General features: G+C 49.8%; 4 protein-coding genes across 4 annotated transcripts; 2 read left to right on the top strand and 2 right to left on the bottom strand.

Moving 5' to 3' along the window:
* Positions 1-654: 654 nt before the first annotated feature.
* On the bottom strand, positions 655-2,590 carry ABOM_009208 (putative C6 transcription factor (AmyR); the record flags this gene model as incomplete). Its single annotated transcript, XM_022536336.1, has 3 exons — positions 655-1,032; positions 1,092-1,545; positions 1,644-2,590. 3 exons carry the CDS (start codon positions 2,588-2,590, stop codon positions 655-657), a joined length of 1,779 nt encoding a protein of 592 aa, XP_022386795.1.
* A 1,715-nt stretch (positions 2,591-4,305) lies between these two features.
* ABOM_009207 (glycoside hydrolase family 31 protein) lies at positions 4,306-7,431 on the top strand (the record flags this gene model as incomplete). Its single annotated transcript, XM_022536335.1, has 4 exons — positions 4,306-5,006; positions 5,066-5,476; positions 5,528-5,698; positions 5,757-7,431. The coding sequence occupies 4 exons, from the start codon at positions 4,306-4,308 to the stop codon at positions 7,429-7,431; spliced, it is 2,958 nt and encodes a 985-aa protein (XP_022386798.1).
* A 650-nt stretch (positions 7,432-8,081) lies between these two features.
* Positions 8,082-10,092, top strand: ABOM_009206 (alpha-amylase; the record flags this gene model as incomplete). Its single annotated transcript, XM_022536334.1, has 9 exons — positions 8,082-8,246; positions 8,302-8,340; positions 8,406-8,521; positions 8,591-8,699; positions 8,769-8,997; positions 9,060-9,222; positions 9,287-9,433; positions 9,492-9,732; positions 9,805-10,092. 9 exons carry the CDS (start codon positions 8,082-8,084, stop codon positions 10,090-10,092), a joined length of 1,497 nt encoding a protein of 498 aa, XP_022386797.1.
* A 1,094-nt stretch (positions 10,093-11,186) lies between these two features.
* Positions 11,187-13,324, bottom strand: ABOM_009205 (Zn(II)2Cys6 transcription factor; the record flags this gene model as incomplete). Its single annotated transcript, XM_022536333.1, has 5 exons — positions 11,187-11,770; positions 11,823-12,052; positions 12,102-12,527; positions 12,582-12,983; positions 13,053-13,324. The coding sequence occupies 5 exons, from the start codon at positions 13,322-13,324 to the stop codon at positions 11,187-11,189; spliced, it is 1,914 nt and encodes a 637-aa protein (XP_022386800.1).
* Between the last annotated feature and the right edge of the window lie 4,764 nt (positions 13,325-18,088).

Below are 18,088 nucleotides of genomic sequence, written 5' to 3'. Positions count from 1 at the left end.
GTGTTTCTGTCTTACTACATTCAATCGGCACTTTTATGCCTCTTTCTACCATTTATCGCTGGTTAGGGTATGCCTACACCTCTCTGGCTACCACCTTCACCCACATACCCCCTTTCTGTCTATAGATAAAAGACCGCCCTTCGGCGGAAGCATATATACGGTTTAATCCTCACGGCGGATAGATTATGAGTTTCGTTATTTATTTCTGATGATATCAATTTGTGCAATACGAGTGATGCATGGTTCGGACTTCCCTTGTTTGCTGTTATCTCGTTCATAGCCCAACCATTGCTGGAGTATATATCGGAAATGCCAGGATCTAGATTTTCGAACCAATTCTCTGGTTTATTGGAGAGAATGAAGACCAGTTTTCTATTTTCATATATCAGTGCCCAGTGTATCTCCATCAAGGTATGTACAATAATGATCATTAACTGACTCTATAAAATCTCATACTCCTCATGACCCAAGAACCAACTCCCAAAGCTCCCAAGAAGTGATTGATCCCTGCACCCTTGCACCGTCTTCACCCTATATACAAACGATCCAATATTATATACCAGGAGGAAACCCAATGCCAAATGCACGCTGCAAGCATATATACAAACCTCACACACTGCAACCAAGAAAATAAACATTAAAAAAAAAACGGTCTCAAAACGAGATCTCCGTCCCACCCACAATCCGCTCCCCAGCTTCATCCTCCTCCCGCTCATGCAGATTCTCCGAGATGCCCAATAAATTGAACCCGGATTCATCCGTGCGCCACGAGATGGAGGGTGGGCCACCAAACGACGGCAGAAAGTCGCTGATGGAAAGCGAGCAGTCGAAGCTGAGGATCCCGCGACTTTGCTCCACGAGCGCCGGGAAGAGATACGACTGGGATCCGCGGATGCGGGAGAGGGTGGTGAGAATGCCCCAGAGGAGTTCACGGGGGTCGACGGCGGATTCGGCGAGGTGGTGAGCCGCTTTCGTGCTGAGGGAGCGGGAGACGTCCGCGACGGAGGTGCCGAGGTCATAGAGTTTTTGTTCCTGTTTTGCTTGTGTTAGGGTTGTCGAGGGGTGTAGTGAGTGGACGTATGCGGGCTTACCATTCCGATGCCGTGGGCGTCCACGGCGCCTTGGGATGCTGCGGCGATGACGCCCATGACGGCCTTGCCGACGAGCACGGGCAGGTGGAAGGGGAGAACGGCGTCGTCACGCGAACCTGGCTGCGTGGCGTGCGTCATGGAGAGTTTCCACATCATGGCTTGCAGCCATTGCTGGGTGATCAGGATGTCTACTTTCTGGATCTCGGAGACGCCTTCCAGGGAGATTTGCTTGGCGAGGCTGCATTGAATGGACGAGGTGGGTGGCGTCTCACCGTCTGCGCTGCTGCCGCCGCCGGCCGAGACCCAGTCGTAGAGGTTCGGGCTGAGCTTTTCGAAGACGTTGATGAGGTTGATGAAGCCGTAGGCGAGGATTGGGTCGTCGGAGCAGAGCACCTGGGGTTTGTGGATGGAGTTGCGGAGCATGACTGGTTTTGCTTGTTGCAATGCGTAGCCTCTGGGGGTTTTGGGTGTTAGATAGTGCTGCAGTGGTTGGAAAAAAGTAGAGGGTTTCTTTGTTTGTATATGTATAATTATTTTGTTTCTTGTTCTTACCTTTCTGTGACGAATAGGAGCCAGAATACCCGCCGCTTCTCTTCTGCTTCCTCCACGCTTAATTTGGAGTATGTGGATTCACGTTGCAGGCCTAGCGTGAAAACCATGGACATGGTCTGGCTGAGATAGAACCATGCCTGGTCCTGTCGGTCTAGGTTTCCGTACGCGGCGAAGAGAAAGAACGAGGTTAGGAGGTTTTCCATGTTGATTTCGTCGACTACGTTGTAGTCCTTTCTGGCACGCACGGCTTCGGCTAGGAGTTCCGCGCCGGACAACATGGGGTGACCGTCGATGGTGGCTGTAGCCGAGTCGGGGCCTGGCGCTGCACCGTCCAGCTTCAGCTGGATGTGCGTGGCCGCGCAGAGAGAGGCAATGAAGGCGTAGCGCTGGGGAGACAGACGCTCGGGCTGGTGGCAGTCCTGCTGCAGCTGGTCCTGCCTCACGATGGGCATGATGGGGAACAGGTACTTGAAGAAGACATTGACATGGGCCAGGAGGATTGGCGGAGAGAGACGGCGCGGCGCGGGGAGCGCGCCGATGGTGGACGAGTCGAAGAGCGAGTTTGTCGAATCGGGCGAGGAGACGAGATCTGGGGGCGGGAGGCGAGTGAACGACTCCGAGAAGTCAGGATGTGGATACTGGGCGTCCACGACGGTGAACGGCGGCGAGGTCGGGGATGCCAAATGGCAGGCCGCTGGATCTGGGGGCAGCCATTCCTTGGTGAGGGGACGCGGTCGTGATGCGAGGGGATGGATGGGAGCGAGAGGGTACAGAGTGCGGAACTTGGGACCCTTGCGACGGAGCACGTCGCTGTAGGAGCAGGAGAGAAGCAGACGCTGGCACTTGTCGCAGGGAAGCTCCCTCGAACACTTGATCTTGCGTCGACGGCAATTGTCGCACGCCTGTTTCGGCGGTTTTTCTGGGGTTGCGGATGGTTGTGACTCCATTTCCTCCTGTTCGGATTGAGGAGATGTTCGGTTGCGATGAGATCTGCTCGGATACTATCTCGCCGATGTGGAACCTTTAGCAATCATTGCATACCGCAAGAGCTACTAGTGTTAGGAGAATGACCGATGTAAAAGTTGGGGATAGCGAAAGCGGGCTGTGTCGCCATCACCGGCTGGGATTGAAGGAAAAGAGAAGAAATCCGGGGAACCATACAAAAAAAGAAAAAAGAAAAAAGAAATTAAATAAAAAAGAAATAATAATGATAATGATAATAATAATAATAATAAAAGCTAGGCTGCAGGTGCAAAAAAGAAAACCCCGCGTTACTTTAACAAGATGAAAGGGTTTAATCTACCTGGAGTGAGTCTTTAGTCTTGATTTAGTCTGTGCCCTAAAGGTCCCCTAGCGTCGTTCCGAACCAAATGGAACAAATGGGAGGACCCGTCGGTAACAACTCGTTCCCAAGTCACATCGGGATTCGTTGCAGACTCATGTTTATATTTAACGATGTTATACCCCATCGGGGCTAACGGCCGCTTAAGAATGGTGGAAAGATGTGGTGAGGGAGCGTGGGAGATGCAGGGAATCGGATTCATCACCTCTATCTTGTGCGGAGAGTCTGTGCATAAATCAGCCTTAGCAGCTTGCGGAGGGGGGAACCCGGCCGTGCCACACAGAATAGTAATCTATGTGGTCAGGGACCAAATCAAGAAGGAGTACAGGTTCACGTAATGGTTATTCCAGGATGAAAGGAAGCACTTCGTGGACCTCGTTTGTTATTTCCGAGAGAATAGCGAACTAAAGGCAGTATACAACAACATGTGGGGATGTCAACCGCTCTCGGGAAGCCGAGGTCAAGAGACAGGGAAATGGATGACCTGGAGGAGATCGTAACACCGCCGAACTTTCCACGAGCCGATGACGATAATCCACTCTTAGTCTGGGCCCCTGGTCCCCTCGTCCCCACGGGGGACTTCCTTCCTGGCCCCAAAGAACAATTCCCCCGTATTTGGAGCTTGTTGCCCTTGCCAATCAGCCAATACGTACTGGAAGCCATCGGATGCTCCCGTCAATGGCACCACTAGAAATGGTGTGGACAAACCTCACCGGCACACCGGAGGGGTTTAGGCACCTTGGAAGGAGTGTGGGGAATGATGTATTTGCGAAGATGGATTGACTAGTAGGGAGCGACTCGCTTTCCAGGGCTCAAAGCGTCAATGTCGGGCATTTATCGGGGGATGGACCAATCAGCGCGGGGGAATCAGATGACGGCCAGGAGCGTTTCCAATCTCCGGACACGGGGGGTTTTTCCAACTGCTCGACCCTCTCCTCTATTCCGGTCTCGTCCTTTGCTCGGCAAAGATTCATTTCCCATCGTCGGCTTCGCCGCTACTCTTTCGTCACGTCCCAAAGGTTGGATGATGTTGTCCCCACTCAGTGTGGGTGAAGCCACCTCATTGCTGCGGAGGACCGTATACACTCCCCCCCCCGCATGGTCGAGAGATTGCAGGCTTTACCCCTCCGGCGTTGGACGGGGAAATGGCTTGCCTTCACAGAATGTAACATCCATCGTTAGGAACGGGGCGGACGATCAATGTGAGGGATTTCGGCATATATATCTAGTGATATTTTCCGGTTCGGAGACGGTTGAAGTGTCCGTTTCCTAGAAAGAAGAACCGCGGCACTGTCCGGCATCAGTTTTGTGGACCACGCCATGGCCGGTCTAAAAAGCTTCCTGGTCAGTTCTTGGCTGCTGCCAATGGCTTATGGGGCGACTCAATCCTTCGTTCCTAGCACTTCCGGGACAGCGGCACACTCGCAATTCACCATACCCGCCTCTGCCGATGTGGGTGCGAATTTGATCGCCAACATCGATGACCCCCAAGCGGTCAACGCACAATCTGTCTGTCCGGGTTACAAGGCATCGGATGTGAAACATACCTCACAGGGCTTCACCGCTAGCCTGGAGCTAGCTGGAGACCCTTGTAATGTTTACGGAACGGATGTTGATTCATTGACCCTGACTGTGGAGTATCAGGCAAAGGATCGCCTGAACATCCAGATTGTTCCAACGTATGTTGACGCCTCCAATGCATCCTGGTACATTCTTCCGGAAGAGCTAGTACCTAGACCAAAGGCTGCCCAAAATGCATCGGTTCCCCAGAGTGATTTTGTTGTCTCTTGGTCCAACGAGCCTTCTTTCAACTTCAAGGTGATCCGGAAAGCTACTGGTGATGTGCTATTCAACACCAAGGGCTCTACTCTTGTCTACGAGAATCAATTCATAGAATTTGTCACGTCGTTGCCTGAAGAATATAACCTATATGGCTTGGGAGAGCGCATAAACCAGCTGCGGCTACTGGAGAACGCCAATTTGACGCTGTATGCCGCAGATATCGCAGATCCCATTGACGAGTACGTATCTGGCAATTGCTTCGACCCGTTTAGATTTAGGCTAATACGGATAACTCTAGTAACATCTATGGACATCATGCATTCTACTTGGATACAAGATACTACAAGGTGGATGGTCAGAACAAGATTCATACCATAGTCAAGAGCAGCGAAGCGGAACCATCGCAAGAATGTGTCTCCTATTCTCACGGAGTGTTCCTCAGAAATGCCCATGGACAGGAAATTCTACTGCGGGATCAAAAGTTGATCTGGCGCACCTTGGGAGGAAGCATTGATCTGACCTTCTACTCTGGCCCAACTCAAGCAGAGGTCACCAAGCAGTATCAGCTCAGTACCGTTGGACTACCGGCCATGCAGCAGTATAACACACTCGGATTTCACCAGTGCCGCTGGGGTTATAACAACTGGTCCGAGTTTGAAGACGTTCTTGCCAATTTCGAGAGATTCGAGATTCCTTTGGAGTACCTCTGGTAAGAAACATGTTCCGCGCTCATTTGGCTCCGCCTGACACCTATATGCAGGGCCGATATAGATTACATGCATGGATATCGCAATTTTGACAATGACCAATATCGTTTTTCATATGAAGATGGTGAGAAGTTTCTCAATAAGCTTCACGACGGTGGACGTCGCTGGGTCCCAATTGTTGACGGAGCTCTCTATATTCCTAATCCCGAGAACGCTTCTGATGCGTAAGTGACCATCTTCTACACACTCTTAACCGTGAACGAAGACTCACCGTGATTGTAGGTACGAAACTTACGACAGAGGCGCCAAGGATGATGTTTTCATCAAGAACCCTGACGGCAGTCTCTATATTGGCGCTGTCTGGCCTGGCTATACTGTCTACCCTGATTGGCACCACCCCAAGGCCTCTGACTTCTGGGCCAATGAGCTGGTCACCTGGTGGAACAAGCTGCATTATGATGGAGTCTGGTATGACATGGCTGAAGTTTCTTCCTTCTGCGTAGGGAGCTGTGGTACCGGCAATCTGTCAATGAACCCGGCTCACCCACCGTTCGCTCTCCCCGGCGAACCCGGGAATGTCGTCTATGATTATCCCGAGAGCTTTGACATCACTAATGCTACGGAAGCAGCCTCGGCATCTGCTGGGGCCGCAAGTCAATCTGCAGCGGCACCATCCACAACTACATCAGCCCCTTACCTGCGTACGACACCGACCCCCGGAGTTCGTAATGTTGACCACCCTCCTTATGTTATCAACCATGTCCAAACTGGCCACGACCTGAGCGTCCACGCCATCTCACCAAACTCTACGCATTCGGATGGGGTTCAGGAGTATGATGTACACAGTCTTTACGGCCACCAAGGCATAAATGCAACTTATCACGGATTGCTCAAGGTGTGGGAGAACAAACGTCCTTTTATCATCGCACGCTCCACATTTGCCGGCTCTGGAAAATGGGCCGGTCATTGGGGCGGTGATAACTTCTCCAAATGGGGATCGATGTTCTTTTCGATCTCGCAGGCCCTTCAGTTCTCGCTCTTTGGCGTCCCTATGTTTGGTGTCGATACCTGTGGTTTCAATGGAAACACTGACGAGGAGCTATGCAACCGATGGATGCAGCTCTCGGCCTTTTTCCCGTTTTATCGCAACCACAATGTTCTCTCTGCAATTCCCCAAGAGCCTTATCAGTGGACATCCGTTATCGATGCCACCAAGGCAGCAATGAACATTCGCTATGCTATTTTGCCGTACTTTTACACCCTATTCCATCTGGCCCACACCACTGGATCTACAGTCATGCGCGCACTGGCGTGGGAATTCCCGAATGATCCCTCCCTAGCTGCTGTCGGCACTCAATTCCTTGTTGGTCCCTCGGTCATGGTGATCCCTGTTCTTGAGCCACAGGCAGATACTGTCAAGGGCGTCTTCCCAGGCGTTGGGCACGGGGAAGTCTGGTACGATTGGTATTCTCAAACCGCTGTCGATGCAAAACCTGGTGTCAACACCACGATCTCAGCGCCACTCGGTCATATTCCAGTCTTCGTTCGTGGTGGTAGCATTCTACCAATGCAGGAGGTTGCGCTGACCACCCGCGACGCTCGCAAGACCCCCTGGTCTTTGCTTGCCTCTCTGAGCAGTGAGGGAACTGCCTCTGGTCAGCTTTACCTTGATGATGGAGAGAGTGTCTACCCCGCGGATACACTTTCTGTAGACTTCCTGGCGTCGAAGTCCACTCTCCGAGCCTCTGCTCGGGGGACTTGGAAGGAGGCGAATCCACTAGCGAATGTGACGGTACTTGGTGTGACTGAGAAGCCATCCTCGGTGACACTCAATGGCCAGGAGCTCTCATCTGACTCTGTCACGTATAACGCCACCTCACAGGTTCTCCACGTAGGTGGCTTGCAGAAGCAAACAGCGGATGGTGCATGGGCGAAGGATTGGGAACTGAAATGGTGAAGGGAGCGTGAGAGGGGAGCGTAGATCTACACACCACCTGTATACATTTCCACAATTATGAAGCGATGAATGAAAAATTGCAGCAAATCGGACATCCGGAGCGCTCCATTGGGGCTGATATTTACGGGAATCTCACGCAGCGTATGCAAGCGTCCGACCAACGTAGCAAAATCCCCGAGTCAACAGCCAAGTCCATCACGGATCAAACCCGCCGTATCCGCAACCACGAGCGCAAGAACATCGCTAAGCATCGGACGCACCATCCAAGCAGAAGCAGCAAAGCGAGAAAGCCCAAGAAAAAAGTCGGCCCGTCGGGCTTTTCTGCAACGCTGATCGACAGCCGCGATCCAACCAACTCCCTCCAGAGCGACTAGGGGCGGAAATTTAATGGGATTAATTTCAACGCTACCACAAATCACGGTCGTCGCCGGGATTAGCCTGCAGAATGGAAATTAAACTGTTCTGCGAATCGCATGAATTCCCCGCCCCTGGACCTGCAGGTTAATGGACGTCACTTGGCAATGCGATGTATCACCCCGTATAAATAGCAAGCGATGCATGCTTGCAGGTAGACAACAACAACAACAACAACAACAATAACAGCAAGCTCTCCATTCTTTAAACAATAACCTCCGGAGAAGGCTTTCAGGATGGTCGCCTGGTGGTCATTATTTCTTTACGGTCTTCAGGTCGCCGCACCTGTGCTGGCTGCAACTCCGGCGGACTGGCGATCGCAATCCATCTATTTCCTTCTCACAGATCGATTTGCAAGGACGGATGGGTCGACAACGGCGACTTGTAATACCGAGGATCGGGTCTGCTCTTCCCTCCCAGCGTTCAGGAAGTGGACACAAAACTGACGTGATATAGAAATACTGTGGTGGAACATGGCAGGGCATCATCGACAAGGTAAGCCGCCTCCGCAACCAAAAGAATAACACCAAAAAGGAATTCTAGTCCTAATCATCACATAGCTGGACTATATCCAGGGAATGGGCTTCACAGCCATCTGGATCACCCCCGTTACAGGCCAGCTGCCCCAGGACACCGCATATGGAGAAGCCTACCATGGCTACTGGCAGCAAGATATGTAAGTCGATTTCTCTGTACACCCACCAGCCTTCTTCTACATAGAAATGAACTAACTGGATGGGTTTAGCTACGCCTTGAACGAAAACCACGGCACTGCAGATGACTTGAAGGCTCTCTCTTCGGCCCTTCATGAGAGAGGGATGTATCTCATGGTCGATGTGGTTGCTAACCATATGGTTCGTGGCCGTCTTTAACTGGCTTCGCAAACACAATTGATTATCATTCTGACAACATTTTAAAATCAGGGGTACGATGGAGCGGGCGCCTCGGTTGATTACAGCGTATTCAATCCGTTCAGTTCCCAAGACTACTTCCACTCGTTCTGTCTCATTGAAAACTATGACGACCAGACCCAGAGTGAGAATTGCTGGCTAGGAGATAACAGTGTCTCCTTGCCCGATCTTGACACCACCAAAGATGAGGTTAAGAACGAATGGTACGAATGGGTGGGAAATTTGGTATCGAACTACTCCAGTAAGATCTAACCCCCCCTTACCCTACAATCTAACTCATCGATCATACTTACAAAAATCCAGTTGACGGCCTCCGTGTCGACACAGTGAAACACGTCCAGAAGGACTTCTGGCCGGGATACAACGAAGCCGCAGGCGTATACTGCATCGGCGAAGTCCTCAACGGTGACCCGGCATACACATGTCCCTACCAGGACGTCATGGACGGCGTGCTGAACTACCCAATGTATGACTCCCCCAACCATGACTCTTCTTGCAGTCTCATTCTCTAACAAGACTGTCGAAACCAGTTACTACCCCCTCCTCAACGCCTTCAAATCCACCTCCGGCAGCATGAACGACCTCTACAACATGATCAACACCGTCAAATCTGACTGTCCCGACTCCACTCTGCTGGGCACATTCGTCGAGAACCACGACAACCCACGGTTCGCTTCGTAAGTCTTTCCAATCCCCACTCTCAATCCATCCACCTAACCAGAGAAAAAAAAAAAGCTACACCAACGACATCGCCCTGGCCAAGAACGTCGCCGCATTCATCATCCTCAACGACGGAATCCCCATCATCTATGCAGGCCAGGAGCAGCATTACGCGGGCGGCAACGACCCAGCGAACCGCGAGGCCACCTGGCTCTCAGGCTACTCGACAGACAGCGAGATCTACAAGCTCATCGCGTCCGCCAACGCCATCCGGAACCATGCCGTCAGCACCGACACAGGATTCGTGACCTACAAGGTAAGCACAGCGCACATCCCCCCAACCAGAGTATCGTATCCGAGACAAGAGAACTGATGAACCGGGATACAGAACTGGCCCATCTACAAGGACGACACGACGATCGCGATGCGCAAGGGCACTGACGGCTCGCAGATTGTGACTATCTTGTCGAACAAGGGTGCTTCGGGTGATGCGTACACCCTCTCTCTGGGTAATACGGGCTACACGGCCGGACAGCAATTGACGGAAGTCATCGGGTGCACGACCCTGACCGTGGGTTCGGATGGAAACGTGCCTGTTCCTATGGCCGGTGGGTTGCCGAGGGTATTGTATCCGACTGAGAAGTTGGGAGATAGCAAGATCTGTAGTAGCTCGTGAATGGTGGTGGTGGTGGGGTAAATGATGGTTAGTATTGGTATTCGATCTGGTATTGATTGCCAGACTGAGTTTGTTGGATCCAATATATTTAGTCGATATATATGGTCATTTTTTGTTCTATAACCGGGAAATCGAAATGTATCAATATTACTCGAAACATACTAGAGACTGAGGAAAGTTGATAATATCCCGAAGAAACAGAGCAAACAAAACAATAGATACATACAGAGAGAGAAAGCGAGGGCAGGTTGGAACTCCCCAATACAAGACCCAGTTTCCATGTACACAACGACATAACAAACCAAACCCAATATGAGACACCCCCCTCCCTACCAAGTACCTACTATCCACATTCAATACAACCTTAGATAAGCTTAATTCCGACAAAACGTCAATCCACTGATTCTTGTAGGGATATCCACTTGCGAGATAGGTAAGACACCTAGCGCCGTGGGGGTTGCATTCAAACTTGGGAGTTTTGGGACTGCTGTGGTTCTCTTTGGCTTGACTCGAGCTGTGAGTTCATCTAGAGACAGGGACGCTATGGATTTGCTTAGCATGTCAAGGGGTTCGATGTGGTAGCTGCTTGCGACTATGAGTTGAAAATGGAATGGGGAGAAAGGAATAGGAATGGCGAATTAATGATGGACGACATGATATAATTGAATACAATTATTAGAGTATATCATCTATTTTAGGTCTTGGTTTATGTTATCTAAGCATATCCTCTCGTAAAGCTATAAGCCTTCAAGTCTATGTCAAGCGTAATAGGACATTAGATTCAATTTTGGTGACGTATCACTTCTCCCATTTGTTGCCCATGCCGTTAAGTGCCTCATACATAGGCCGAGGTCGAGAGAGAAGGGGAAGGGGAAGAGTTACCAGACAAAAAGTATGTGTACTGCTGACCAGGGCTACACGTACCAATACAGTAAGGGCTCTCCAAATTTGAAGGAAAAGGGTAATTTGAATTAAGGTACGGGAGAAGTATCGTATATCCAATATTAAATACGCGCCAGACCATGTAACCCACCCGGCCCAAACCGTCCTCAACACCATTTTCGTTATACTATTATTACGGTATCGAAAAGCTGTTAGTATGGCGCCGATCCCACAGGGATGGCTTCGGTCACAGCCATGCCACTAATGACATTTTCCGGAAATGACTGTGGCATGACCTCAGGGATCAGCTGTTCCAAAGCGCCATATCCTTCAATCATGCTATCCACCAGGGGTGGCACGAATTGTACCTGTTCCAGGCTCATCTTCCGGGCATCTCCGAACGAGCACTGAGAACCATCGACTGCGCTGCAAGGGTCGTTGCATTCGGCACACCGACGCTTGAACTCGGCTATCATGCACGAAAACCGGTATGCGATGTGGTCTTCGTTTGGCGACAGATGCAGCAGAAACATCTGGATCTGGTCGATGAGTGGGTCGAGGAAGTTGAAGTCGCAAAGATTTAGAGCGGCATAACCGACGATGAAGTATGCCTGATCAACCACTCTCAGTGCGGTGACGAATCGGAGTTGCAGGAATTTCGAGATGATCAAGCGCGACCCCTGGAGAATTTCCGATGTGAGTCTTTCGGACTCCGCCTGGAACCTCATTGCTGTCCGGTGCAAGAGGATCTGACAAAACCACAGACTAAGCTCAAATGTTGAATTTTCATCACCAGCTATTAGATGGTTAGCATTTATATGAGATTGGTTCTCATAGCTTAGCCTTACCAAGGAGATGAGCCCATTCAACCTTCCACCGTTCAATCTCTTCGTACTCAACATCCGCGAATCGCATGCGTTGTTCGTTGGCTTGGAGTCGCAAAGTGATCAAGTACAGCTGAATCTCTGCTACGACCTTGCCATCCTCAACCGTTGCAGCGGGATGCTCGAGAAGTCGTGGGCAATAATCAAGATATCTCTGTGGTAAATGGAATGGACGTGCGTTGCCAACAGCGAAACTATTGCTGCATTAGCAGGGTTGAGTAAAACCTGAGATGTTGTACCTACTGTAACTGTGTCAAGCAGAAAGCGTTCCAGAGTCGCAACTGAGCGGCCATGTCGTTGTCAATGAGAAGCTCTGAAGGCACATGATTGAGGAAGTCAAAGGAGACGAGGGCATGGTTGATTGCAGTCCCGCTCAGTAACCAGCCATCTATGGGAAATTCCTTCTGGCCTGCCGCTGGCCATAGACAAAGAAGGGCGAGTGCCTGGAGTGATTCGTACTTCAAAGGCGGTTTCTCCCACAACAGATTGACTGCCTTATGGCGAACCTGGAGGTTCATGGCATGGAGAATCGGTGTTGGTATGCCTGGCACATATCGGGAGGCTAGCAGACAGGCAGTGCTATATAGTAATGAATCGGTTTTCCTCATCTCATTGTGGAAGTCGGACTGATTATTTATGGACACTAAAGGACCGAAATTATCCACAAATCTAGCTCAAGCATTAGCAGCTATAGAGGCAGATGGATGCGATGAGTGATCATACAGCTGTACCAACTTGAGAGATAGCTTAGAATCTAAGATACCCTTCTCAAAGCTGTTGCCCAAGAAAGGGGATTCAACAGGAAGGCGGTTTGTCTCCCCAAAGAACTCAGATTGGAGGTCCTGAATTAACCGAACGGGCTTAGGTAGGAAAGGGCCGAACGAGCTTCCTTCAACGGAGGCTGTGTCTTCCGTATGAACACTCCGAGCCAATGGAGGTACAGAGATATTAGAGACGCTTGGTGATTGATTCAAAATTTGCCGGAGCATGCCGGTCATCTCTCTCATACTCCTCTCGAGGGAAGTGAGACGCTCTTCAATGGAGGGGATAGCTGTCGTTGCGTCTGACCACATTGGAGTACTGTCTTGAAAGCGCTCACTTGTCTCAGGGAGCTGACAGTCGATTCTATAGAAACATTAGTACCCAAGGAAGGCTTATTTGGTCTTGGCAGGACATGGGATCCCCCAATTTGACGTAAGAGATTCGGTAAAGTGGATAGCGGTGGCACCCGACCTTAAAGATAAACACCGCCGGCATGCATGCCCTCGTGGATCAAGATCGCATCGAGTTTTAAGCTTGCGGCAAGTATTACAAGCGGTCATTGAACGTCGAATACGGCCCTTTGGGCGCGTCGCGTCGTCGCCGACATTAGGGATGATTCTTCTATGGTCGTCGGACACATGCACGCTCTTGTGCTCCCACGAAGGAGCCTCATATTTGATAGGTTCAACAGTAGTTCTAGTCATGACATCAGACTACGGATGTAGCTTGTCGCGTTGATGAAATGAATAATCGGCGGGCAAAACAAGCTGAGAACAAGAAAAATTGTGGAAACCAAGTCAGGTCCCGTGCAAATCATTGAGAATCCACACAGGTGGGGAGGGAATTGACCCTTTTAACAGCCCACGGCCGGGCGTGAAGAGGAGATTGTGCTAGCTCACAGGCAGCTGACGAAATAGGCTCCTTAGATTGATTATCCATTTTGACCTGGGGTAAATGCGAACTAATCGGAGCATTTCAGCCAATCCGTGCAGATCCGAGTCCCTAGGGTGCTGTTTCTAGAAGAATAGAAAGGGTGGTTTGGCGTACTAGGAACTGCAACAAGAGAGGGGTTGATTGACGTGCGCCATTGCAGCTGCGCCTCCGATGTAAGCCGGTTCCATAGGGAGTCCCGCTTCCATGAGGGGGTTGGATTGGGTTGCTAAGGTTGACGCCGACCTGAAATTAGCTAAGGACTGTCACTAATCGTGACCTCCGGTGATTTGTCGATAGCGTGTCTCTTATCATGGCGGGTTGAAGATTGCGATCGGGCATACACCCCCAAAGTAGAAGGTGTGTCTGACCTTTGCTCATTCGTTATGATTCAGGAACAACCGTTTTTTTTTTTTTTTTTCGCTCATCCTTAATTTGTCTCTTCCGCGTTCTCTCGTGTATGATCCGGATCACCTCTCAGGGACATGTCTGAGCGTCGTTGCTGATTTGAAGAAGCCCGGGTGATCTAAGATAGGAGGAAAGCCGATCACGCAGATCATGAGATATCAGATCCTTCGAAGCATAGGCAATAGGATACGCGCGATTGCCTTATAAACCCGTATAAACTGGCTTTTGCTTGAAGATTTTTTTCTTTACTTCAAACAGCCAATCCTGCAATGCAACCTTGATCCCCTGGCCCAACGGTTACCCACGGGCTTGTTCCTGGTTCTTGCATAGTGGCATGATAGTGTTCTGCCACCCGCACTTAGGTTTCTTAGCCAACAAAATCAGGGCATTGCTGCAGTTCTGTTCGCGATACCCTTGACCGCTGGTCTGATGCTCGTCAGGCACGGCCGTTGAGGAGTGGCTCTCTACAATTCATCCCAAGTCATCTGCTTCTTGTCAGGGATTTGCATCCCTGCACAAAAGCGGAACCACTATATTAATTAATGACTGTAGTGCTATTAAGGCTGGGATTTCGGATATTCCAACCGCAGAGTTGAAGTGGCCATCCACCCGTTGTTGTGGAGCTTGGCTTGGGGTATACCTTCTCAGCGGTACTCACCGCCGCCCATCGAGAATGTGGAACGTAGAATCAAACTTTGAGCTAACACTGTTTGACTGTATTGATGAGCGGAGGTGATGCAACCTTTCAGAGCCCTTCAATCTCCGGCAACATTCGGTGATCTGACCGTTGCTGACCAACTTGGCCTCTCCTCCCTTAACGACTCGACGTTCAAGAAGTTTAGTGTGTCAAGCAATTTTAGTGCCACGCCAAACCGCAATTTCTCCGGCATTAGACCCTTTCAGGAACAAAGCGCATTCGTCCCAGCCATGTTAGCCGGAGGGGTGTTGAGGGGGGGAAAAAAGACGCACATTCATTTATCTTGCCCCAGTTTCTTCACATGCTACCGAAATTTCGCCAACCACATCAGGTCAAGGTACTCGAGGATAGCGTACGCCAAGGGTGTAACGTAAAAGGCACGAACTGGGCCCTTTCTTAGCGGATGATCGATTCACAGCCAATCCTCGATCGTGCGTTGTTCATGCCAAGCAGGTCCCCGTTCAGGCTAATCCCGTTTGTGGTTTGGACACGGTTCAGTACGAGGACCTGATCTGCACCATTGGCGATTGAAGCAGTCGAGGACTCCACCGGCTTGATAGAACGGTTGCATCGGATATAACGTGTCTCACATGTTATCATTGGGCGACGCTTTTGAACCATCAGTAATAAACATTTGCCAGGATGCCGAATCAGAATTCTGCATTATGGGCGACTAGGAAGATATCATATCATTGACGACCCGGATGTGGATTATTCGGATATCCCCGAAATCCAAACGTAGCCCGTAGTCTGCAATCGCCATTCTTATCAAGTATCACAATATCGTACCTGCATCTATCTATATTAACTGATTAGTTGGAGGGAGGAAATTATGTGTCAATCTTTGCTAGTTTCGCCATCCTTTTCTGCTTTCGGAAAATTTCACAGGAGCGAAGACGAGGATAATAATTTCTGCGCTAATGACTAGTGCGTTAAATCGCGGTTCTAATATATCACGGAATCAAGCACCGTTTTGACTTCACGCCGTAGGGATCCTTTCTCGGTCATACTATTCGGCGAGGAGCACGGGTCGCTCGGATGTAGGTCCATTCTAGCCCTAGAATCATTTTCGGATAAGTGAACCGCGCGTTGGTATCTTCGCGGGTGTCGGGTGCCATAGGACGAGCTGGAGACTCATCGGAAACCCAAAGAATCAGAAGCCATAAGGCATACCTGGCCGTGTTCTTTTTGTGCTAAAGGCAAGTCTATCTAGATAGGACTGGTCGCATTGATGAAATTAGGTGGGGGGAGGGGCGCAAGGATAATGAAGTGATGAAGCGTGATGCAGCACAGCACGTCCATGGAAGAACAACCACGGCGCACATGATTCCGCACCATGTTTCCCTGCATTTCTTCCTCAGGCATGAGCCTCCGTACCTCTCTAATGGTATCTCCCAAGCTTCTGTCACAACTTCACAGATGGATACCTGCTCCCACTTTGACTCCTAGTGATTACAGATTGCCAAGCGCTCTTGGGGTAACGTTCCATTCCATGACACAGAAAAATTGAGTATATTGAGCTAACCCCAGGTTTGATTGATAGAGCGTTTCAGCCCTGTTGCTGCATGTGCTCAACATTATACATCGTCTAGAATGACCATTTTCACTGAGACATGACTAATGGTTTAAACTTTAAGAAACTACGTTCCATGGCATTTATATCTCCGAGACACTAGTCGAACTTCCGTCGCATCAGCAATTTGGAGATTGTATGCGCCATGTATTCATTGCGGAGAAACGACCCTGGTTTCCCCTCAACTGACATCACTATACAGCTTATGGCAGGGGGTCATGCTCGCTTGAATCAGTACTTCTGAGCTGTCGATCAACCAGCCTGATTTGAGCTTTGATCTCGAAGCTGATTGATTGAGAATGCCGCAGGACGCCCTAGATCGTCCCGGTTGGTGATCCTCTCAATGAAATAGGTAGTTCGAATATATTAGGTCATTACGAATGTCCTCCAACCTGAGTCACAGGTATAAAAGTGGCAAAGCGAAGGAGTCTTGGTGGTTCCCTTTGGCGCTCTTATTACATAACAGGTTCGTGATGCTCCCGTGGAGTAGCGTCCTTATGCCATCAGAACAGACTCACTCAGGCAGCACTGCTTACACTTACAGGAGATACCCCACCGTTGCGAACATCTAGCAGATTTGCTTGATTTCTCCCTGTTTCTTTTGGAAGTCAGCGGTGTTGACCGGTCTTGTTCCTCTAGACACCGATCGATCGAAAATGTAACATTGGAGAGGCACACAGCAAGAAGACCCATGTCTGATATTTGACATTCTAGTTGAAGGCTTCTCAGGATGGAACAGCGCTCAGGAGTTTTCCCAAGATTGGACTTTCAAGAACTCATAGTTATAGCTGACATCCAGATAAGAACATTTTTGAATTCCTTCCATGAAATTGAGCAGACAGCATGCGCTAACTGGGCATCTAGCATGACATTTGGTCACCATACCGGCTCCAGTACATTGGTGTACGTACCGGTGGGAATGTTGCGAAGATAGATCAGCCCTGTAGGCCCTTTTTCTTCATTCATAGCTCCACTCTATACACGTCTGAGTTCCCACATGAGGTACCCGGCATCATGGAGGAGGCCTGAATGTACCAAGACCTCGGTTGTATATTCTATCCTTTGCAAGCAGTTCGCTTTGTGGTTGGAACATCTATACCCCTGGGGCTCGGTAATAGCGGCTGCATATCACCATAGGAAAGGAGTACACTATGTATCAAGACAAAAATGATATAGAGAGATAATATCACAGTAGTCATCTGGCTCGTTGTTCATCCTCATCCTGGAACTAATCATTAATGGCTACTGATTAACATTGAAAAACATGCGTCATCACTTGGCTCCAGCTCGGTCTAGTCCACTGTTCCTACACTATTCAATTAAACAAAGATTCTCTCGCGAGAATAATATAAACATCTATTCGGGACCATACGACATAGATTGCCCTCCATGTCCATGGTAATTTGGCTGTTGGCCAGGGAACCCTGCCTAGAATTTCGACAGCTAACGAGTTGCACTGCAGACAAATTACCTAGGCACGCCGTCATAGTTGCTAAAAGTATCAGACTTTGTGTTCAATTCTCTCTGTACGTATACCGGGCTCACGCTACCAGAACATTCCTACCTTTCTGATATCTAGTAGACTTGCGCAGCCCGCTTTCCAATAGTTCAATAGCTACCCAAAGCCATATTGATCATGGCAAGCCCCAGCCTATGTTTGATAGCCGCACAATAATCCAAGATTAATGCTCTACACGTAGGTGTGTGCTTATATGTCGATTATTCCAGGTGTACGGTGTACGGTGACCGAACGAAGTTCACCTAATATTATAGATGCCACACGCCACTCCTGCCACTTCTTGAATTGTGTCAAATGCTACCCTACTCAGATAACTGCGAGTGACCTGGCCCAAAGATAAG

Source organism: Aspergillus bombycis (assembly GCF_001792695.1).
Source record: "Aspergillus bombycis strain NRRL26010 chromosome Unknown contig00077, whole genome shotgun sequence".
Lineage (NCBI taxonomy): Eukaryota > Fungi > Ascomycota > Eurotiomycetes > Eurotiales > Aspergillaceae > Aspergillus > Aspergillus bombycis.
The sequence above is the reverse complement of the archived record's forward strand: the minus strand, read 5'-3'. Positions and strand labels throughout refer to the sequence as shown.